General features: G+C 41.9%; 1 protein-coding gene across 7 annotated transcripts in view; it reads left to right on the top strand.

Moving 5' to 3' along the window:
• The window catches only part of Aopep (aminopeptidase O (putative)), a 336146-nt gene that overhangs the window by 172954 nt on the left and 138685 nt on the right, over nucleotides 1-24507 (top strand). For 6 of the 7 annotated variants that reach the window (XM_090329500.1, XM_090329499.1, XM_090329498.1 and 3 more), the window contains one exon: nucleotides 3817-3923. The exons of the other annotated variant lie outside the window; for it this stretch is intronic. In XM_090329500.1, the coding sequence (XP_090185626.1) occupies nucleotides 3817-3923 (107 nt within the window). The remainder of the gene's footprint in view (nucleotides 1-3816; nucleotides 3924-24507) is intronic. 7 annotated transcript variants of the gene reach the window in all.

Here is a 24507-nt window from a genome sequence, read left to right as displayed (position 1 = left end):
GGCTGGAAATGTGGCTATAGCTCAAGTTGTAGAGTGTTAGTCTTGAGCAAAAAAGCTCAGGGACAGTGCTCAGTCCTTGAATTTAAGCCCCAAGGCTGGTGAAGAAGGAGAAAAAAGAGAGGAGGAGAAAGAGGAGGAGGAGAAGGAGGAGGAGGAGGAGGAGGAGGAGATGATGATGACAATATTACGAGGTGAATAGAGCAATGTATGAATGAGCATAACACATTCCAGACACGTGGAGAGTATGCTAGAAATACCTGTTCTTTTCCTCTTTTTATTTCCCACCACCTTGCATCTAGGCAATTAGCAAGGTTTTGATATAAATGTGTTGCTAGTGCAGCTCCTGTGAGCACCGGGACTGCTTCTGTTCTGAGACTGTCAGATTGGCAATGTCTTGTGCATCTGCCAACTTGTTTCAGGCATCTGATGATCTCTATTTTTTTGTCTCCTACATCCTCAGAAGAGAATTCCTCCCTTACCCCCTGCCCTTCATGTTCTTCTACAGTTACTACAGTTACCGCTTAGTCCAATTGCTTGGATGCTGCATGTGCTCTACACACGGACACAATCTCCCTGAGCTTAAATCCCATGGTATTTTGTGTGTGTGTGTGTGTGTGTGTGTGTGTGTGTGTGTGTGTGTGTGTGTGTGTGTGTGTGCCTAATTCTGTTATCACTCTATAGGGATAAAAAGCTTGAGGATAAGATAAGTCCTCAGAAAGAAGAAAAGACATTAGGAAAGGAAAGTAAGCACCAGCTATGTGTGAGTTCACAGAGTGCATGCAGAAAGCCTTTGGGAGGAAGTGACCTCTAAAGAGTCTCTAGGGAAAGAAAGAAATAGGCTTGGGGGCCGGGAGTTTGGCCTAGTGGTAGAGTGCTTGCCTAGCATGCATGAAGACCCAGGTTCAATTCCTCAGTACCACATACATAGAAAAAAAAAAAGCCAAAAGTGGTGCTGAGGCTCAAGTGGTAGAGCTCTAGCCTTGAGAAAGTCCAACGACAGTGCTTAGACCCTGAGCTCAAGCCCAGGACTAACAAAAAAAAGAAAGGAAAGAACTGGGCTCTCTTCATCCTGCTTTCTCCTTAACACAGGTGGGCTTCAGCCCAGCACATCACTCTGCAAGTGAAAACACAAACATATCTCATAAGAAAGTGGCCCTTCTAAAATCCAACATATCCACTACTCTGGCCCATCCTTTTTTTTTTTTGAGAGAGAGATCCTAGTTCACTTTATTTTAAATAAAATTTCGGTGCTGCCTTTACAAAAGTAGGTAGATTGATCTCAAATGGAAATAACAGAATTTGCCTTTTTTTTCCTCATTGTCAGGGTAATGTATAGAGGGTTACAGTTACATTCATCAGGAAGCGGGTGCATTACTTTTCCCACATTGATCTCTTCTCGTGTTTTTCCCCCTTTCCTCCCCCTCTCTCTTCCCCTTCCAGTCATCGTCTTTTTTCCCCTTCCCTATTTCAAATAAACAAATAAATGTACATACAAAATTCACAAAGATAAGCCTCTTATTTCTATATCCTAGAATTCCTTTCATTTAGTCTCATCCTATATGACCATATGTACATAGCTTTTGAGGTATCGTGATCCCCTGCGAGGAGAGTCCTAGATGTGTACTAATTATTCCAAATGAGGGAAACCATGGAACCTATGTTCCTTTGGGTCTGGCTTACTTCACTTAATATGATTTTTTCCAAGGCTTTTCATTTCCTTAAAATTCTGACCCCATCCTTTAAGGGAGAAACTTAGCTAGTGCCAGTAGCTGTTGGATACCCACATCATCCTTCTGGGCAGGAAAGGAGGAGCACTCTGTGGGCCTGGGCAGTGCTGCCACCAGATCTGTAATGGCTCCACAAAGGAAGAGGGTGTGACGATGCACTGATTCCAGTGACTAGTCACTTTGCAATCTTGGGGACTGGCCATGGCAGCCCTGAGCATCACAAGGCCTGGAAAGAAAGGGAGTGTGAAATCACTTAAAGGAACTGGAAACTGCATTCCATTCCCAAGGGCATTCCACAGGGATAAGTCAGTTGAGTTGGAAGGTTGAACTATATAATTTGCTATTGACCTGGATAAAGTCGCCACTTCTTCACAGGTACTTTGATCTGCTTGGACTTCCCTTAATCAGATACCACAGGTGTGGCTTCATTAACAGACATATATATTATCACAGTTGTATAGGCCGGCTGGAAGCCTAAGATCAAATTGTAACGGGTTTGGCAATTATTCTGTCCTGTTTTCCTGGCTTGGCACTGGTCGCCTTCTTGCTTTGTGCTCACATGGCCTCTTTGCTTGAGGAGCAAGGTTTCCTATTTTGCTATTTTCTCTCCCTCCCTCTGCCCCCTCCTACTAGTCTTGGGGTTTGAACTCAGGGTCTTGGTGCTGACCCTGAGTTTTTGTGCTCTAAGCTAGCGTTCTTCCACTTGAGCCATTGTTCTACATCCTGCCTTTTAATTGGAGATAAGATTATCACAGACATTCCTGCCAAGGCTGGCTTTGAACTGTGATCTTCAAACCTCAGCCTTCTGAGTAGCTAGAATTACAGACATAAACTTCCAACACCCAGCTCTCCTTTTTTAATAAGATCAAAATCCTTTAGGATTGTGACCTCCCTCTCAGTCTCTCCTTGTAATCTTCTCTATCTTCTTAAAAGTTTCTGTCCCCAATCTCAGTCATATTGGCATTAGATTTCCAGCTTGTCTGGGAGGTAGGGGATATTTGGGTCTGTAACAACAGACAGCACAAAATCTGCTGATCATCTGACCTCTGTCAACCTCTCAGCACCTCCCAGCCTTAACAGTCTGCTCTCAGAATCACCACATCTCTCTCATTCTCCAAGGCCCCAGAGCCTTGTGAATGATTTCTTATTTCCTGTAATCCCTGATCCGGAGCTGATATGTCTTTCCTGATGACACTGTTTCCACAGGAAAGCCTCTGACATATGCTGGATAGAAAGAAGACCCTTCCTTAACTCTACTTTCACCTGAGTGATATTCATGTCCTTATCTGTTCTCCTCAGCCTCAACTCCTCATAATGAAGGTCTTGTCCATAATGTCCCCAGGGCCTCACAGATATTCAGTAAATACCTACTGTATAAGTTATTAGGAGCCTGTGATGTTCAGAAATGCCTGTAGACCCTACACATCTTCTCTCCACAGTGGGTGTCCTACAGCCCTCCCTTGCAGAGATTATAACCATGTGGCCTTCCAAGCACATCCATGTGACAGCAGTCAGTTTTGACTCAGTAGGGTACTCTGATGGCCTTTCCTGGCCCTAAATTGAGTCCAGGCAGTATACACCTCCCCCTGTTATATGCAAACAGAACCATCTGGGTTACATTAGCAGGCTCCACTGTAAACAGTCCTTAACAAAATTGAAGGGTAGTAAAAATAGGAGGTAAATAGAGGGGCCTTCTCCTCCCTGGGCAGAAACACAAAGCAGGAAAAGAGAGCTGGATGGAACCAAAGTGGAAATGGCCCCTAGGGAGGGTCCCCTTCTTTCCAGGCCAGGTGGATGTTCAAGGAGAAGGTTCCCTGACCAAGGAACCCTCCCAAACAGGCAGGTTTGGCTCCAGCTACCAGCACAAGAGAGAGCTAGGATGATCACTGGACTTCTCTTGAGTAGCTATGAGATTCCCATGGCCTTTGCTTTTCTGACAGGGGGTAAGGAAAAAGCAGGGGGACAGTCTTATACAAGGGACCAGGTCCAGTTGTCCCCACTGAAACAAAATAAGTCATTCCTTGTGGTAGGTCTGAACAACACAAAGACTCTGTTTTGTACAGTGTTTATTTGTCTGTGACCCAACCAGCTATCCCACCCTGAGGCTCGTGAGTATCAAGAGCTGAGGGCTTGCTTGCGCTGGCATCGCCTCCAGGATGAGTTGCACAACTCCACTGAGGACATGCAAGTGTTAAGGTAAGGCCTCCTTGTGCTTCTGTTACCTTCTGTGCCTCTGCCTCCCCTTCTTTCCTTTGAGATCTATCCAGGCTGTCTGATTAAATCTGCTGTTTCCTTTTTAAATCAAATCAGGCTGGAGTTACTCATCCTTCCAGGGATGTGACTGTTAGGTTTTAAGTCTTTCAGGGTGTGGGTTTTCCGTTTGCCTTCTGACATTTTCCTGGTGTCTCTATTGAGGGAGAAAAAAAAAGAAAAGAGCCTAGCATGAGGCCATTTCCGGGACTAAATTCCTCGTTTGAAGTTCTAATAGTCACTTTATGTGGCCACTGCTGATGCAGAGAAGGTTGGGGCTTGGCAGCCTGGCAGACAGTAACCCCTTAAAGCCAAAGGGGGGGAATAATTCTGTAGGAAAATATTGATGGCTAAGTGTTTAGTAGTAACAGATGTGCCTGTCAATGAGGCCCGTTGTTTCAGATGTGGCCCAAGGGGAAGCTGCCTCAGCCTTCCCCATTGCAGAGGGAAGATTCCACTCCCAGCTCCTGAGTTTGGTGTTTAGAGTGTGGCTTGAGGCACTTGCTGAATTGCTTCTTGTCATATCCTCCCAGTCTGCTCCTGTGAAAATTTCCTTCACTACTCTACTCTAGTTGTTTATTTGAAGCCTTGTGCCTAGACCCCAGGCGCACAGAGGTTGCTATGGCAACAGAAGCTTCTCTCCAGCCCCTCTCGAGTAGAGTCAAGTATTTGGAATCCTTAGTCAGAAGGTTGCCAAGAGCATGCCATCCAGGAATTGTCCCCTTCTCTTTGCCCCACTTTTGACCACTCTCCACTAAGGCCAGTTTACATCCCTCCCTCCCCATCTTTGGCACAGGACTACTTTGAACAGTTCTGCAATTTTAGCTTGTTTTTAAATAAGCACCTCCACCCCTCCAGCCTAGCAGAAACTCACCCAGCTGGCTGCACCCCAGGGAGCAATGCTGGCTGGTGCTTTTGTGGAGTGCTGCACACTTCCCACAGAAGTTCCCCAGGCTTGCACGCTAACCATGGCCTCCCAAGCTGACTCATCCATTGTTTAGGAGAGGCAGCTGGAGCCATGCTAAGTGCAGTAGGCTAGAGCCAGGGGACCTGTGATCCACCCCAGAGCCATGTGCCTGCATTTGTCCCTGCAGCTAGCATTCACCTAACCAGCCAGAACGCTTCCCCCCCTCACCCCCCACCCCCACACACATCCACACACACAGCCAATATGGACAAGGTTCCTGCCTTCCTTAAAGCTTTCACTTAGTGGAAATATTGTTGCAGGCACCAACTCATCTCAGATGACGAGCATGCAGTGGTAGGGGTTGAACTCAGGGCCTCATGCATGCTAGGCCAGCGCTTTACCACTTGAGCCACATACCCAATCCTTTTGCTTATTGATTTTTTGGGGGGGATAGTATGTTCCTAACTTTGCCTAGGCTGGCCTCAAATTAAGATTTCTTCTTCTGCCTCCTGTGAAGATGAGATTACCGGTGTGTGCCACCATGCCTGGCTTGATTGGTGATTTCTGGAACTAATTGTAAGGTTTCAAGAATGAGCTAAGCATAGGCTCAGCCTGGAAGAGCAAGGAACACAAAAGCCTGGAGATAGGAAAGAGCTTTGAAATGCTTTGGAGCAGAAAGAATGACAGGACAAGAAAGGGAAGCAGGAGCCTTTATTCTCTCAATTCTTAATTCTCTCAGTTCTATGGAAGCCATTGTGGAGTCTTCAGTATGGAATGAACATAACCTGTCGTGTGCGTATGTGACACTGCTGTTGTGTTGCTGGATGGAACAGGCTGTAAGCAACAGCTAGAAAGCAGGGTCAGAGTGCAGTGGTCTGTGCCTTGGGGCAGTGACAAAGAAGCAAGAAGCAGATCTATTGTGCATATGTTTTAGTTGAATTAGAAGTAGAAAAGAAAACACTGAGAGCATCTAGAATGGCTTCTAGATTTGTGTGTGTGTGTGTGTGTGTGTGTGTGTGTGTGTGTGTGTGTGTGTGGTGTACACTGGGGCTTGAACTCAGGATCAGGGTGCTTTTTCATTCAAGATTGGCTCTTAACCATTTGAGCCATACCTCCATCTCTAGCCCTCTAGTGACTGAAGACAAGTCTCATGGATATGCCTGCATATGCTGGATTTGAACTGCAGTCTTCAGGTCTTAATCTCTTAAGTAGCTAGGATTATAGGTGTGAACCACTAGCAACTAATTATGGTGGTACCTTTTATTGAGATGACAAAGACTGAAAACAGAGGAATAAAGAAACACCAAAGGTTTCAATTTTGCATGTAGTAAGTGTTAGGAAAATGGAGGAGAATAGAAAAAGATTAGAGCAGATTCCATTGTCAATAGATTAGTAGTGTTTATTGCCAGGGAGGAGCACAGACCTTCCCACAAGTTTGGAGGTTGTGCCAGGGACTGGATTGGGAGGCTGGGTTTACATGGGTCTTCACAAGGAAACAAAGAAGTAAAAGTCAGTCTGTAATTACTGGGGGGCTAAAGGTGGGTACTTCCATTAGGTCCAGAATGGAATTTCCGCCTGGGGTGACAGGACTCTCAGCCAGGCCTAGATTGGAATAACATGCCTGTGGACAGACATGTGGTCAAGCTGTTCATGTGTACCTGGTGTCTTGCTTGACCTGGGGGAATAAAGCAGGCAACAATTGTTTATATTCCATCGTTAGAGACATAAAAAGATTGGGCCAAGAGAGGAGAGGCAAATCCTTTGCCAAGTGTAAGATGTCAAATAACTTTTCAAAATTGAGAATTTAATGTGTGTGAAAAGTAGGAGGTCATTGGAGAGAGGACCATTCAGTCTCTACAAAACTTAAAATTCTGAAATCACTATTAAGAGGAACAAGCAAGGGAAAAGTTGGAAGGAAGAAAATCAGTGTGTGTATAGTAATCTCTGTATGTAGAAAACCAAACTAAATGAAGTCACAGAGAAAAATGAGGCAAGGTGGTAGGAATGGTATTGGATGTTGCTGAAAAGTTGTGTGAAACAGAGAGAAGTAACCTTCAGGTGGGATCGTATGAAAGATGGTGGTGAACTTGATATTCTTGCATTTGTTTCTGAATAGTGGAGAAGAGAGACAGATCAGGAAGTAGACGTAAAGAGTGTGAACTGGCAGTGCTGACTTGGAAGCATTGTTGGGGAGATCCCAGGTGAAAGTTAAGGGGGTTTATATTAAGGTGTATGTGGTGGGGGGTATTGTGGGCAAAGGGGGGGGGTCCAGATACATGCTCAAATGTGAGCCATATGAACTGGTATGTTCCTCACCGTCCAGACATAATTTATTAAACTAAATGGTCGACTTCATTTTCCATATCTAAGTCCCTCATATTTCTGTTTTGGTAGTGGTTAGCAGTATTGTTAATTATTAGTAGCTGATGTGAGACAGCTCCAATTCTTTAAGTAAGTTAGAATGCCCCCTCTGAAAAGTCTGTTTACATCTGAGGAGAACCTTGTTTCTGGTTTCATAGAGCTGTGATCAATCTAACTTCAATTTCTTTTCCTTTCTAAATGCAGTTGGGAAAAGGATAGAATATTTTTAGACCTTTGTACTAAGGGGGCTTACCATAGTTTTCTTTGTCTTAATATTCAGAAATTGTGTTTGCCTAAATTTAGGCATAAACAATTGCATTTGAAAAACCTATTGCACATCAGCATGGAAAATATTCTTATCAGATGTGCTTACAATGAGAAGGAAATGTTTTTGAATCTGCCTGAGATTATACAGTTCACATTTGGTTAGCTCCTGCCCTCTAGAATTCTCCCTTAAATGGGCACAGAGAACCTAGAAATTATTGAGAGAGGAAAACAAAACAAAAACAGAACCAGAGTTGTAAAAATTGGTTTTCAGATTTTATTTTAATATGCAAATGAAACTTGAGAAAAGTTCTTTAAAACAATACAGTAATCAGAGATATCTTTTTTCTTTTTTTAAAGATACATCTGGATGGACCAAGAATAATTTAAAAGTCTTTATATATACGTTGATACATTGTTCTGTTGGTGGCAGACACAAATGGGAACTTGGGTCTTTGTGTGTCTTAGTTTCTTGTCTTGACAAAACATCTGATGCAAACAACATAAAGGAAGAATTGTTTTAGCTTATGGGTTCAGATGTCTCAGGCTATGATTGTCCAACTCTGTTGCTTTGGACCAGAGGTAAAGCTACCAGGATGACCAAAGCATGACAAAATAAAGCAGCTCGCTTCCTGGCAGATAGGAAGCAAAGAGAGATAGGCAGCAGCAAGGACAAATTCCAGCCAAGAAGATATAACAACGACCTCCTTCCCACTACTGGGTCCCACTTCCTAAATCCTATACCACTTCCCAGCACTACCAGCTGGGGACCAGGCCTCAATGGTAGACAATTCATGTCTAACCATAATGACTTTTTTTTTTTTACCGTTTTCAAGATGGTTGGACAATCCCTCCTTCAAAAATTCTTTCTTCTCTCAGCTTCTGTGTGATACGGTATCCTGATTTCCTGCTACTGCACTGACTGGTCCTTCACCATGTCTCTTGCTGGCAGTTCAATATCATCACTTAAATGTCTTGAGATACAGAAAGACTGAAAGATATGTTCTGAATCATAAAGCTGATAAAGAACAGAGCCGGCATTAACCTCAAGGATTCAAATTATTCTCTTCCCTACACCACATCCTTATCTTCAAGGAATTTAGTATACTTTAATTTATACTTTAAATTGCAATACTCCAGATTTTTTTTAATCAGTCATGGGGCTTGCACTGGGTGTGGGTGCTGTCCCTGAGCTCTTCAGCTCTAAGCTACTGCCCTACCCCTCGGCCTGAGCGTTGTTCAGCTCAAGGCTACCACTCTGTCCCTTTAGCCACAGCCCCACTTCCAGTTTTCTAGTGGTTAATTGGAGATAAGAGTCTCATGTTCTTTAGTGCCTGGGCTGGTTTTGAACCACGATCCTCAGATCTCAGCCTCCTGAGTAGCTAGGAGTACAGATGTGAGCCACCATACCCAGCAATACTCCAGATATATCTTATCTATTTTTTTTTTTTGGCCAGTCCTAGGGCATGATCTCAGAGCCTGAACACTGTCCTTTGGCTTACTCAAGACTAGGACTCTACCACTTGAGCCACAGCACCATTTCCAGCTTTTTCTATGTATGTGATACTGAGGAATCGAACCGGGGTCTTCATGCATGCTAGGCAAGCACTCTACCATTAGGCTAAACTCCTGGCCCACTCCAGATATCCTTGAACTTTGGAAAGATTTATAGATCACAGATGGGGGTTGGACTAATTTTTTTTATCTTCTAACACATGAAAGTATATGTTTTATTTCAAAAGATACTAGGACAAAAAGCAAACACAACATTAATATTTGAATTAGAGTCTTAATAAGGTGAGGTAACAAAGGCTGCAACTTTGACTTAACTTACCAATTTCAGTACTTGATAATGTTGTGTTCTATTTGTGCCAGGATTGAATCATGTATCCCATCAAATGTGTCTCAGATTGACTTTGTTGTTTGATTTGTACAAAATGCATCTTAGGTTAACTTAGCTATGACTTTCATTTGATTCCATAAACATTTCTTGCTCTTCCTCATCTTTTCAGCCTCTCTAGCTGGGATGTCTGTAAAGTGGCCATAGGCTTCAGAAGTGATTTGCTCAGAGTTGTAAAACGTTACAGGTCTTAATGATGATGCCCATGCTTTTATGCATTTATTAATTATTAAAGATGTCTTTCCCATAGGAAATCCCAATAGCTCCGAGTAGTAAGAAATCTGATCTTGTTCTTTCCTGCTTAGTCTCCATTGCTCAAATCTTTCCTGTTGTCTGTGCTGACCTCTGCCTGGAGACTCCACTTTTGATCAGTGCAGCATTGTGGCTCTTGCCAAAGAAGATGTTGGGATGGTGAAAGCTTCTGTGAGCTCACTAGCCCCACCCCCATGCCACTAATCTCTAGGGTAGAGCTGAATTCTGGCAATGTCTCTAAGTGCTTTCAGTTAGCATTTTTGCTGACAGGCCCCACAGGATGGAAGAGCTACAGTGGCAGGGTCAGAAGAAATCTCTGTTGGTTTTTATTGTTTGTGATTTATTATCGTTTCCTCTTTTTTCTGGATTCATTGTTAAAGTCAAGCTCACACTGAGAAAATGTTAGAATATATCATGTTAAGGAGGCGTTGACAGGCACAAGTCTGATGTAGCTCTTTCTTTTAGCTGCTGTCTCCATAGTTGATACAATGCTAGATAAATGTGGACATCTTTTCCTACCTTCCTCATGAATGTCTCACCTTGTGGTTGCAAAAATATCCCCTAAGAACAGAGGGAAAACCCCAAGTATGTAACTCTATCCATAACTTAAGGAAAGTGCATGCCACAAATGTTCTGTGAATTTGCATGATGCCTGAACTCAGTGCATAATTTAAAAAAGTATGACTTGGTTCATTAAAAGTTTTTTTTATGTGTAATCCTTCTCTTCTACTGGAAGTTTTCACCTCGGAAGTTTTTCTCAAATTTTATATTTCTAATCTTAAAAGCTCATCATGCTCTTCCCATCCATGTATTATGGACACACCCATTTCCCGTGACACAAGCCAACCTCCTGATGGAAAAGGTGTCTGGAAGCCCTGAATGCTGTCCAGTGTAGAGTTACTGTTGTCCTCTGCTGCCCCTGTATCCTCAGGCCTAAGCTCCATAAGGGGCCCAGGAGATCCCATCTCTCCTACCTGCTCAATTTTAGCCTCTCTTGCCTCCAGTGTTGACTCCAGGTCTTTCCATTTCTCTCTTTCTTGCATCCTGCCTACCAGGAAAAGTGGCCAGTAGCCATGTTCTCCATTAGGTTCTGCAAATGCTTCTACATTCACAGTTATGCTGATCTCTCAGATACTCAAATGTCCACCAGTCTGCCTGTTCCAAAGGTAGAACTAGGATAAATATGTTTAACATGGATGGTAGAATTTAACTCTCTGCTGTGAGAAGGAAGGAGGGTGAATATAAAGATAAAGAATAAATGAAGCTCCCATTATTTTGGGCAAGGGACTGGGAGCTGTTCTGCTTTGTTGGGAAGAATAGTAGCTCCTTTGGAGGCTCCTGCAGAGATAACAATAGAAAATCAGCCTAGAAGAGCAGTCCAGAAACCTTAATTTTATCACAGGATCACATCTCCTTTATGAGGTTATACTGGATAGGGTTTTGTGCTTACCATGAAGGGCAGACAATGTGTGTGTGTGTGTGTGTGTGTGTGTGTGTGTGTGTGTGTGTCTGTGTCTGTGTGTGTGTCTGTGTGTGTCTGTGTGTGTCTGTGTGTGTGCCTGTGACTGTGTCTGTGTGTCTGTGTCTGTTAGGACTTGAACTAAGGGCCTGGTAAGCTGTCCTTTAGGGCAGGCAATTGTGTGTGTGTGTGTGTGAGAGAGAGAGAGAGAGAGAGAGAGAGAGAGAGAGAGAGAGAGAGAGAGAGAGAGAGAGAGAGACACACTCTTAGGACTTGAAATCAGGGTCTGGGAGCTCTCCTTTAGCTTTTTGCTCAAGGCTAGTGCTCTGCCACTTGAGCCACACTTCTAGTTCTGGCTTTTTGGTAGTTAATTGAAGATGAAAATCTCATAGACTTTCCCACCTGGGCTGGAGTTTCCTGCCCAAGCTGGCTTGGAGCTGCATTCTCAGGTCTCAGCCTCCTGAGCAGTTAGGATTGCAGACATGAGCCACAGATGTGAGCCTCCTGTACCCTGGTGGCCTTTTTAAACTATACTGATCGAAGTCAATCGTATCAATATTTTTAATGCACCATTTGCACCTGAACTTAATTACCTACATTTTGTTGATAAATAGCATCTTATTTTTTTAAGTTTAAAGTATGTATGTTTCAACCAATTTAAGTGACATTCTGCTGATATGAGAAGTGAATTACAGGTGAATATTTTTCATTGTCATCTCTTCCCTTGAGCCTCTCATTGGTTATCTCCTCTCTCCACCTTCAGCTGTACTGTTGAACTCATCTATAGTGGCACAGGTCCAATATACATCCGAAGTAGAAGCCTAGCAACTCCTTTTCCTCTCCTCCTCTTCCCTTCCCTTTGCTCTTTTTCTGGGAGCTATCCTTAACAGCTGCTCATTTTATCTCCAATACTTCTCTACCCTGAAGAACCTTATTTATTGTTAGAATTTTTTTTGATCCTTGCTTTTATCACTCCAATCGTTTCTCTACCTCTAGTCATTTTTGGAGGGACAAACATGTACTCTACCACTGAGCTCTGTCCCCAACCTTTTTTACTCCTAGGCATGTCCTTTTTCATTGCCACTGAAGAGCTCTCCTTACAACACTTCATGATCCTGCTACTGTCTTCTTTAAAAAGTACCCCAAATCTCCCCCCTCACGTACAAGAAAAGCTTCAAGCTCCTCTGTATGCATGCCAAACCCTATACAATGTCACTTCTGCTTTCCTGTACCATCACTTGTTATTCTTTGCTGTACCCCCTGCCAACTCAAATAGGTCACACATTTTTCTGTATTAGTCAGCTTTGACTTCCGTAATGAGATACCAAAAGATTCAATGGCCTAGACCTGAGAAATGCATTTTTTCATACTTCTAGAGGCTAGAAGTCTCAGCCCAAGATGTTGGCAGGTTTGGTTCCATCTGAAGCTCCTCTTCTGGACCTAAAATGGCCCACCTTTTGGCTGTGTCCCCTCGTGGCTTTTCTTCTATGGGCATTCCTGATGTCTGTCTATATATCCAAATCTTTCCTGAGGACACTAGTCATATTGGATTAGGGTCAAAACTGATAACTTGGTTTTAACTTAACTATCCCTTTGAAAGACTCTATTCTCAAAATACAGCAGCCTTCTGAAGTTCTGGAGTCTCAAGCTTCAATGTCTAAATTAAGGAATAGACAACTCAATCCATCTGTCTTTCCGTATCCAAGCTTTTTTTTTTTCCAAGTCATTTCTATTTTGAAAAATCCTGCCCTTACTGCATCATTATTACTCAGCACAGATACAACTGCTTTTCAAACAAGTTGAGCTCTACCTTAAGAAATACTAGTATCTTTCCTGCTAACCTCCTAGAGCCGTTGTGTATCTCCATCATTTGATAATCACCTTTTTATTGAGGGTATATCATATCAAATGAACAAATATTTGATCATTTCTGACCTACAAAAACAAAAGCCTCAATTTCTCTCTCTAGATCTGTCATCATTTTATACTTAGTAATAATAATGTCTGGTTTGAATCTGGTACCACAGTGCTTGACAATGAAAGGGTACTTCATAAATGTTTGAGGGGAAAGAGTGCTGTAGGTAAAGCTGTCTCTGAAGCTTTCTGTATATTATTTGGGGAGCAGAAGTATTGATCATAAGCTAATAGATGGAGTCTAGCCTTTATCCTTCAGAGTTCTAAGTCCTGAGAATTTAATATTAGAAGGCTTCATCAGAAGAAGCCATGGAAAGCACATAGCATAAGCTGAGATGGCACAAAGTGATAGCATTGAGATTGATGTAGGGTTGGATGGAGGGAGTTCAAGGAGTCAGTCCTAGGAGCATAGACATAAATCAGTGTACAAATGGATATTTCAGTGAGGATAGTCTTCTCACAAACCTGAAAAAGTGAAAGTGGACAGGTGAGGTTGGACTAAGCAGTGGAGTTCTTTAGGTGTCCCTAATGATGAGTTTGCCTGGGACCATCCCAGCAATGAGAGGTTATTTCATGTTCCAAGAACATAATGAAAATGAAGTTTGGGGGAAGATTACTCCAGCCTTTGAGATAATATAAAATCAAAGAAAGAGACAGACCTCAGAGGCCTAGTGGAATTCAGTAGCTGTCTCAGGAATGAGGTCTGAGTTCAGAAAAGCTTCACTGGCCTAAGGCTTTGACTGAGGAAGTTGCTCATTTAGCACTATTCAGAAGAGAATGAAACATCAACTCAGCTTCAAAGAAGGCTCTGTCTGTGACTACACATAAAGATTGACCCTGTAGAGGAACTGGTGAAATTGCAGCCTTCATGAAGTTTGCCATGACTTTGAGGAGTGTGAAAGGTTCAACTGCTGTTCTTCTGTGGCTGAGGTCTAGTTGATATTGCCTTCTTTTAGAGAGATGTTATCTGAGGATAGAGACCTGAGGTCTGCTTCAGAGCTCGTGAGACTTCTAGTTTTAACCCACTGTGCTAACACAGGGGTTTTCAGAATGGGCTTAGAATCTAATTTGCTTGGATATAAGTTTTGATCCTTTGTAGCCTTTATAGAATTATTCAGCTACACCAAGCTTTAGTCTTCATGCTGTACAGCATAACATAGTACAGTTTCTACCTTATAAGTGGGTGTGAGGAATAAATGCAATGAATACATACAAATCATTTCAGATACATATATTATCTTAAGTCCTAAGAAATTGCCATATGGTAGGTCTAAGGTGATTATTGGTAAAGAATATTCCTGTAGTTCAACTAAATATTCATATATGAGTTACTGTCATCTGTGTTCTCTGATATCTAGAGAACATGTGTCAAACAAATGGTGGCCAGCCTGCAGGTCCTACAGCCAGCTCTGCTTCCTGTCTTGCTCTGCTTTGCTAACAGTGCCTGTTCCCTCTTGCCCCCAAGTCTCTGGAGCTGGTATCTTCTTTCCATACCTACACCGTGTCTTAGGGGACCACACAGGGCCTCCTGTTCCAGACTCATTCCCAGCCCAAGCCTGGAAATACCTACCTCTCTTCTTGGCAAACATTAACTAACTGGAATGTTCAAGAAGTAAATTTCCCTAAGACACTGAGAGAGCATTATTTTTCAAGTACAAAAGTGACTGATTAAAAATGAAAAGGATAGGATTAAAGAGGGGAAATCTGAAAGTTAAACAAAGATACCCAAACTAATAGCTTGGGGTAAGAACTGCATTGGCAGCACTTCTAAGACAGTGGGAGGCGCTTACTTTCCCGTAACCTAGTGCTGTGCAATATCTCAGAAGCCCACCCTGTACCCCCCCCAGCTCTGCCCCATGAAGCTCCTCGACATCTGTTCTCAATCGTGCCACAGTCTTCAGAGGAAAATAGTTCTTGCCTCTCTGGCCTTTGACAGTCCTTACCTGAGCTTCTGACTACCAGTGCTGGTCTGTGGCTCTCAAGGCCTCCACATTCCCCAGGCCCTCCACCCTAGTCTCCCAGTACAGTGTTCTTAACTGGAACCATATAGGCTAGCAAGCTAGATGTGAAGAATGCTTCACCTTTTAGAGATGATGAGATGCCATACTCGTGCCAGCACTGGCTAAAATATGTTTGAGTTCTCAGCTAGCCAGAAACAGACTGCCCTTTCCTGTTTCAAAGGCCAGCGCCAACCCCTTGAACTGTCTCTTCAGTTTCTGTTTCCTGTGGGAGGGACGCTCTCCAGCCACAGTTCCGTTAACCAGCATCGATGACAGACATGTCCTGCATAGTTGAACTCAAATAGCTTTTATTCTTCATTTTTGTAGACCCTTCCCTGGTTACTCATCATGTTCTCCATGGGCTCATACATACTTACAGTACATGGTAATCCACTTTTTTGTGGTAATATTTAGTAGGGTTTCCTTAAGTACAGGGAAACACAGGAAGTCAGGCAGTGCATCGTGGTTGCTTAGTCATCCATGGACTTTGTCCCTACCTCAAATAGAAGTATGGAAGAGGAAAACCAAGTTTAGAAAACTGCAAAATTTTATTTCATACCTCGAGTTCATTACTCTAAGATTCTCTTTTTTTTTTTTTTTTGGCCAGTCCTGGGCTTGAGCTCAGGGCCTGAGCACTGTCCTTGGACTTTCCCAAGGCTAGAGCTCTACCATTTGAGCCTCAGCACCACTTCTGGCTTTTTTTCTATGTATGTGGTACCAAGGAACCTGGGTCTTCGTGCATGCTAGGCAAGCACTCTACCACTAGGCCAAACTTCAGGCCCCTCATTACTCTAAGATTCTTGTGAATTTTTGTTTTATTTTAATGTTGACAGTTCTGGGATTTCAGTTCAGGACCTTGCTTCATTTCAGGCACACCCTTTTATATTGTTGTTTTGGTTACTGTATAGACTGACTCTAGGTTTTTTTTTTTGTTTGGTTGGTTATTTGTTTATGTGGTTTGTCTTTTTATCTTTTATGGCCTGGATTGCTCTTGGACTACAGTCCTCCTATCTATATCTTCCACATAGCTGGGATTACAGGCATGATATACTGCTCTTTCTGTTTCATTTGTTGTGGGTTTTGTTTTGTTTTTGTTTTTGTTTTTTTTGCCAGTTGGGGCTTGGACTCAGGGCCTGAGCACTGTCCTTGGACTTTCTCAAGGCTAGAGCTCTACCACTTGAGCCTCAGCACCATTTCTGGCTTTTTCTATGTATATGTGGTACCAAGGAATTGAACCCGGGTCTTCGTGCATGCTAGACAAGCACTCTACCACTAGGCCAAACTCCCGGCCTTCTTTTATTTGTTTTGAGACAGAGTCTTACTGTGTAGCTCAGACTGTGTGACCTAGGCTGTCAAACACATGATCCTTCTCTCTCTGCTTCCCAAGTGCTGGGATTACAGGGCATATGCTACCATACCCAGAGGTTCTTTCAGATTTCAGAAAATAAATGTTGTAAATACATATGCATAGTTCTGAATTGCTACTCCACTGTTAGCCTATGAAATAGTTCCAAAAATATAGTTCATGTCCACGTGCTGTATAATAGTTCATTCTTTTTTTCATATATTTTTATTGTAATTAATAGAAGGGTTACATTACATTCGCCAGATGGAAGGTGCATTACTTCACATACATTGATACGCTTTCTCACATCTTGGTCCCCAAATAGTTCATTCTTATACCCATCTTAAAGATATCATATACATGCAGCCATTCAGAGGAGGCACTACATACATTATAGTCTTGGTTAACAAGTGTTACTTTTCATTTTTGAATAATTCTTATCCAAAGAATGCTTTTTATGCACACCTAAATTTATTCTGCCTTACAAAATAATCACTTACTGGGTGTGGCCTGCCTTCCTGTCATTTACTTTCTGTTTTGACCAATAGTTTTGACCCAAGGGATTAACAAAAACAATGTACGTAATATACTGGACCTGCTGCAAAACAGGAGAGGTTTTCTAGCTAGATGCTAAAATTCAGTTTGTCAGAAGTATTTGATCCTTTTTAGTCAATAGTTGAGCCGAAAAAATAAAAGTCAGATTATACTTCTGCCCGGTATTGTACTTCTATCCTGAATTGTACTTCTACAACATTGTACCACAGGTCCTTGCCTGATCAGTTAGGCAAGAAAATAAAATGAAACACATCCAGGTTAGAAAGGAAGAAGTAAAACTACTTTAGATGGTGCAGTTTTATATAGAGATAAACCTATAGAGTTCTTCAAAAAATATTGGACACAGGGCTCTGGTGACTCATATCTATAACTGTATCTAATCAGGAGGTTGAGCTCTGAGGATTGCAGTTCAAAGCCAGCCCTGAGTTCTATGGAATTCTTATCTCCAATTAATCCCCAGAAAACTAGAAGTAGCACTGTGGCTCAAAGTGGTAGAGTACTAGCCTTAAGCTGAAGAGCTCAGGGACAGTGCCCAGGCTGAGTTCAAGCCCCACAACTGACCAAAACAAAAATGGAGCTATTAAACAAGTTCAATAAGGGGGAAAGGAAATGAAATTAATACAAAACTCAATGTGTTAGGCCTTGGTCCGGTAGCTCACTCCTGTAATCTTAGATCTTTCAAGAAGCTGAGATCTAAAGATTGAGGTCAAAGGCAGCACAGGCAGAAAAGCTTGTGAAATTTTTATTTCTAGCCAGTAAGAAGCCAGAAGGGAATGGGTAGTGCAAGTGAAGAAAAGCCAACCTTGAGCAAAAGAAGCCAAAGGACAGCAAGAAGCCCTGAATTCAAGCCCCAGTACCAATAAAAAAAACCAAAACACCAAAACAACAACAAACAGCTGTGTTTCTACTACACACCAGTTTTTGTTATTTTGAAAGCAAAAATGAAGAAAAACTTATTTACAATAAAAATTATACCCATTTAGGAATAAATTGAAAAAAGTGCAGCACATACTACAAGCACATGTTTGAAAGATATTAATGACTAAAATAGGCTGATATTAATAACTAAAATAGACATCTGTTTGTGACGTGTCTGCCTTAAAATTTTTAAGATAGAGATACTTTCTAAATTAGTCTATGGATCTAATGTAATCTCTGTCAAAATCTCCATCTATTTCTGCCTTTTGCAGAAATAGATAAACTGATCTTTAAATTTGCTTTAAACATGCATGTCACTCAGAATAGTCAAAACAATCTTGACAAAGGGCAGTGAAGTTAGAAGGGTCACACTTCTCAGTCTCAAAATTTGCTACACAGCCAGGAGCCAGTGACTCACTCTATAATTCTAGTTCCTCAGGAGACAGAGATCCACAGTATTTTTGTTTAAAGCCAACTTGGACGGAAAAAGTCTATGAGAATCCATGTCCAAAACAGCCATCAAAAGCCAGGCTAGATCTTCCCCAGAGATTCGGAGTGTCTCTCATTAGATGGAGCCTCTCCTTCAGCTGGGCTTAGAAAGCTCATCCTACTCCATATGGGTGTGTGATGGGTGATGGGAGGCAGCAGAGAGTAAGATCAGAAAGGAGACACCCTGGGTTGTGATTGCCACCAGCAAGCTCAGATTCCACCTTTTGGAAAAATAACCATCTGCTGTCATCTAGACCTACCACAGCCTGGTTTCTCTGTTATATTGAGATTATGGTAGACTCAAAAAAAGCCAGGCTAGAGGCATGACTCAAATGGTAGAACACCATCTGAGCAAACAAACTGAGCAATCCAAGGCCTTAAATTCAATCCCTGGTACAATAACAAACAAACAAACAAAGACACATTACTAAATATGGACAAGAATCAAGAAGTTGTAGTACTCCCATAGATATATAGATCAGTAGAATAAAACTGAGAGTTCAGAAACAAACTTATATTCATGATTGACTGGTATTCATCAAGGGTATTAAAGTCATTTACTGGGAGGAGCATTAATCCTTTCAACAAGTGATGTTGTGACAACTACATATTCACAGGCACAAAAATGAAACTGGATCCTTTGCTTTATATCACATATGTAAACTAGCTCAAAGTGAGTCAAAGACTAACTGTATGGCTCCACAATGTAAAACTATAGAAGAAATACGTGCAATTTTATGATCTTAGATTAGCTCGTAGTTTCTTAGATGTGACACCTAAAGCACAAACAACCAAAGGTGAAGAAATCAATAAGTTGAGCTTCATCAAAAACTTTCGTATTTCAAATGACTCTTTCAAAAGAAACTAAAAAGACAACTTAGGGCCGGGGTGTGTAGCTCAGAGGTACACTTTCCTCATAAGACTCTTACCTTCAATCAACCAACAAAAGCTAAAATGGGGCTGTGGTTCACATGGTAGAGCACCTACCTTGAGTGCAAATGCAAAGGGCCAACACCAGGCCCTGAGTTCAAGCCTTTGCACTGTCTTACACACACATACACAGACAAGAAGATACAGAATATTTGCAAATAAGATATTCAACAGGGATTCATACTCAGAATATTTAAGGAGCACTTAGAGCTCAACAATAAAAGAGTCCAATTAACAAATGATCGAATGATCTCAATAGACAGTTCTTCAAAGAAGATATAAAAATGGTCAACAAACACATGATGTACAACATTATTAATCAGAAGAATGAATGTCCACACCACAGTGAAATACCACTTATAGAATGGCTAGGATGAAAAACTTGAATAATAGCAAGTGTTATGGAAAATTTGGAGAATTGGAACCCCTACAGTGTTTGTGGGAATGTAAAGTAGTGTAGTGCAGTTGCTTTGCAAACATCCTGACAGTTCCTCGGTAGGTTAGACATAGAGTTGCCCCAGGACCCTGAAGTTCCTTTCCTAGGTAAATACCTAAGAGAAATGAAGATGTAATTCTGTGCCAAGACCTGTACATAAATGCTACAGAGACAATACTCATAATAGCTAAAAAGTCAATGCCAATGCCCGTCCACAGATGAATATCTGAATTACATGTGTTATATCCATAAAATGAAGTATCACTGATCGGCAGTAGAAGGAATGAAGTAACAGCACAAAGTACAACATGGATGAACCCTGAGAACAGTATGCTACAGAATGCCATATGTTGTATGATTCTATAGAATAGAAACACAGAAAAGAATCAAGATGGAAAAGACTTAGACTCAGTATGGATGCCGTGTCCTGCTATGCTTTAGGAAGGCATCTCTACCACCTTGGATTAACACTCCCACATTGCGATGATTCATTCCCAAGAGACAATCCGTGAGTATGAGCACACGAGGCTGCATGTTCTCAATTTCCATCCTGTGCTATGTTTTCCATTTTCCTCTTATATACAATCCTGGCTTTTTGTCCACTATCAACACATACAGGTTTTATATACTGTAAATATTCCAGATTATGATTATTCCATTATTAACTGTTGAACATTTGTTAGCCATTGGACATTTTGGTAATTTGCTTACACAAGCAGTGCTGAGGCGAATAGTCTGATGCCCTCAGTGCACAGCATGTGAAGTATGAAATCTAAATGGGACACAGTGGCCAATATGACTGGAAAGAGATCTACTCCCGATTCATCTTTTTGTGGTACATCCTGGTGTGTGTTCGGCTGAAAGCTAGGCAAACTCTCCACTTCCTGCTGCCTTCACGCTGGGCCATCCTGTTCACAGTGGAGGGAAAGTCCTCAGCTCCCACAGACCATCTGCTCCTCTTTGAATCATAGGCTGAAGCCACCCTTCCATTATCTCAGTCCATAACACTGTGCTTGCTCTTAGGGTTCAAACCGTGATTCCAGACACCTCTGGTAACATGAAGCTGGTGTTTGTCTCATTTGTTTCTTTCTAAAATGAAATCAAGTTTTCTTTTCTTTTTTAACTCAGTACAAAAAATTCTTCCATTTTTTACTCTACTTTTGCAACTTACAATTTTTAGGCTTACTATATTCCTGAGTTCTGAGTGCATATGGTAGACTGGCAGACGGGGTTTCATTAGAATTACCTTAGGCCTGAATTGAGTAATGTGGCCATGAGGTATATTACACTTCCCCCCAAAATAACACTGTAAAAAGTATAGTAAAAAACCATCTGCTTCTTGAATTCTATAAGTTAATTCCATTCCCCAATATCTGTGCCTTAATTAAATCCAGATGCTCTATTTTTATGCCAGTACTAGCGTTTCAATTCAGAACCTCAAGCTCTTGTGTAGCTTTTTCACTCATGGCTGGTGCTCTACCAGTTGAGCCATACCTCTGCTTTTTGGTGGTTAATTGGAGATAAGAGTCCCTCAGATTTATCTGTCCAAGCTGGCTTCAAACTACAATCTTCAGCTCTCAGCCTCCTAATAGCTAGAATCAAATGTGAGCTACTGGCACCTAGCTAAGTTTAGCTGCGTTAAAAAAGAGTAGTTTACTTAATTGGGTATTTTAAAAATCAAAATCACTTTGATAATGATTTAGCAAACCCAACACTACTTGGCAAGCTCTATTAGAATGGATGAATAAGGATTCTTTTTCCCTAAATGCTGCAACTGAATCAATATCGGTAACCTATCTGATTTTTTTTCAAATCACAGATTTTCGTTAGAAAGGACCTCAGCATGGTCTCATCTAACCTTCCCTGTCCTTTGTAGCTGTCCTCCATCCTCCTTCTTCAGCATTTCCTAGCTCCAAATCCCAGCCCCCATAACAAATGGCAGATTCCTAGGGGAAGAGCCTGAGTTTAGGATAGCCTTCTTGAGATTAGGCTAGAAAAGGCCTCTCCCAGTATCAGCCCTATCCTTGTAGCTCTTTCTTCCAGAGTTGTACAGACAACACCTCGTTCCTGCTAACATAATCCACCTATGTGAAAACAACTGTCTTTCATTTTCCGACCAGTAGGTTATGGTTTTGTTTTGTTTGTTTGATAAATTTGTTATACCTGCCACAAGCATGGAGAAACGTGTGCCTTCTTGGGCTTGGCCCATTATTGCTGTTTGTTGACAGGAGTCTTCTCTCTCAATGTGACACCTGATCCGAGCACTGAGGCATACTTGTGACAAGTGTGGAGTTTTATTACCCTCCATCACCTGGATCATCTAGAAAAGAAGAATGAAAGCTGGGTTTGCTCATGTGTGTGCTAGATTTCATTTGTGAGCCCAATATCCATTCTTGTCATGGCATGCTACCTTCTTCTCTTTGGTCCAATGGTTTTGTTTTTATTTTTATGTTTGTTGTCATGGTGGGGGAGGGGTTGTTCTCCTGGTACTGGAACTTGAACTCATAGCCTAGGCACTGTCCCTTAGCTTTTTTCAGTCAAGTCTGAGGGAAAAGGGAAAGTCGTGCTCAGCTTGGCATCAAGTTGTGATTCTTAAGTCTCAGCCTCCGAAGTAGCTGGTGTGAACCATTGACACCTGGCCTTTGTGTATGAGTGTATTTGTTTATGCCAGTTCTGAGGCTTGAATTCAGGGCTTGGGTGCTGTCCCTGATCTTTTTTGCTCCACGCTAGCACTCTACTATTTGAGCCACACCCCAATTATGACTCTTTGATGGTTAATTGGACATTAAGAGTCTCACAGACTTTTCTGCCTGGACAGGCTTCAAACCACAATCCTTGGGTCTCCACCTCCTGAGTAGCTAGGATTATAGGTGTGAACCACCAGTGCCACACTCTATTATTATTATCATTATTATTATTAGCATTCATTGAGAGCTTTTTATTTATGCCACTGTTCTAAGTCCTCTAATAACATTATTTTAATTAATTCCTATATTGGCACTTTATGATAACTGTGAGTACTGAGGTATCTTTCTACCTGGCTTGTAGGTGAGGAAACAGGCACAAAGATGTGAAATGGTGACCATGTTTACACAGCTACTAAGTGTCAGGGGCTGGCCTGATGGCCAGGCACATCGACTTGAGAACCCAGCTCTTAACCACACTCTCTCATTATAATCTAATTCCTCATATTAATCCTGACATTGACCTTACTATTTTGCCTCTTCTTGTCTGTTGGACTTGTAGACAATTTAATGCCCATAGGTAAACTGTTGATTTTTTTTTTTTTTATGGAGAAGGGCTGGTCCTGGGGCTTGAACTTAGGGCCAGGTGCTATCCCTGAACTTCTTTGGCTCAAGGTTAGCAGGCTACTACTTGAGCCATAGCTGCACTTCCACTTCCTTTATTATTTATTTACTTACTTACTTTTTGTAGTTTAGTAGAGCTAGGAGTCTTGAGCCACACCTGCACTTCCACTTTATTTATTTATTTGTAGTTTAGTAGAGATAAGAGTCTTATAGGCTGGGAGTGTGATCTCGTGGTAGAATGCTTCCCTAATATGCACAAAACCCTGGGTTTGATTCCTCAGTACTACATATACAGAAAAAGACAGAAGTGGTGCTGTGGCCCAAGTGGTAGAGTGCCAACCTTGAGAAAGCTCAAGGACAATGCCCAGGCCTTAGTTCAAGCCCCATGAATGGCAAAAAAAAAACCCCAAAAACAAAAAAAAAAGTCTTACAGAATTTCCTGCCTGCTTGGGTTGACTACAAGCCAGGATCCTCAGATCTTAGCTTCCCAAGTAGCAGAAATTTCAGGCATTGAGCCCCGGATGCCTGGCTTAACCCATTGCTTTGTAAAAATCTCTTTATTCACACTAAATATTGATTTATTATTAGTTGGATCTCTTTATAGCCTGTAGTTACTACTTTTTGTTTGTTTTAGTACCAGGGTTTAATCACAAAGACTTGAACTTACGAGGCAGGTTGTATCCCTTAGACCATTTTTTGCCTTCATCATCTTTGGGGTAGTCTTCTATTATTTTCACCCAGAGCTGCCCTCAGATTATAATCCTTCAATCTGAGCCTCCTACATATCTGAGATGAGATAGCCACCACTATACCTGGCTTCTTGTTAGAATGGAGTGTCACTAACATTTTGCCCCAGCTGGCCTCAACTATGGCTACTTATCTTGACTGTGGGTCAGCCAGCTGAGCTCCCAGCTTCAGCTCATATGCAAATACATTAAAACAGTAAGTCCTCATTCCTTATTCAGAGTCCTAAGGACTTCCCTTTGGGTTCCAGCAAATAATTAATCCACACTCTTGGAGTTCTGCTTTTTAATCTTTTATGAGCCCATGAACCTACTACTGAGACAATTCACTATCACACACCATGGCATTTGTTCTTCTAGCTGCCTTGCTGGACTCAGGATGACACAGTGTGTTTCTGCCACGGCCCTTGGGGCCCCATGGTAACCCCTGTAAGTCACTATTTTTCTTCTAAATGCTTACAATAACTTCATGATACATTCATGATATTCAATAACTTCATGATAAATTTGCCTCCTCCCTTCCTATCCCCACTTTCATTGCAAATTAGGTATGTTTCTCTACCCCTATCATTTCCTTCCCACTGTCGCCATGATTGAATGCCCTGGGAAATCTGTGATCTCAGCCCTGTGGTGCATCCCTCACTTGCTTGGAATGGTAAGGGATGAGAGAGACCTCTTATCTTTGCCACACAGCAATTCCACACTACAGAGCTGTTCTGCCACGGATAGCTTGAAACTCATTCTCCTCA

The sequence above is a fragment of the Megascapheus bottae genome, chromosome 3 (genome assembly GCF_031878675.1).
Source record: "Megascapheus bottae isolate mThoBot1 chromosome 3, mThoBot2.hap1, whole genome shotgun sequence".
NCBI lineage: Eukaryota > Metazoa > Chordata > Mammalia > Rodentia > Geomyidae > Megascapheus > Megascapheus bottae.
This window is presented reverse-complemented; position numbering and strand designations above follow the sequence as displayed.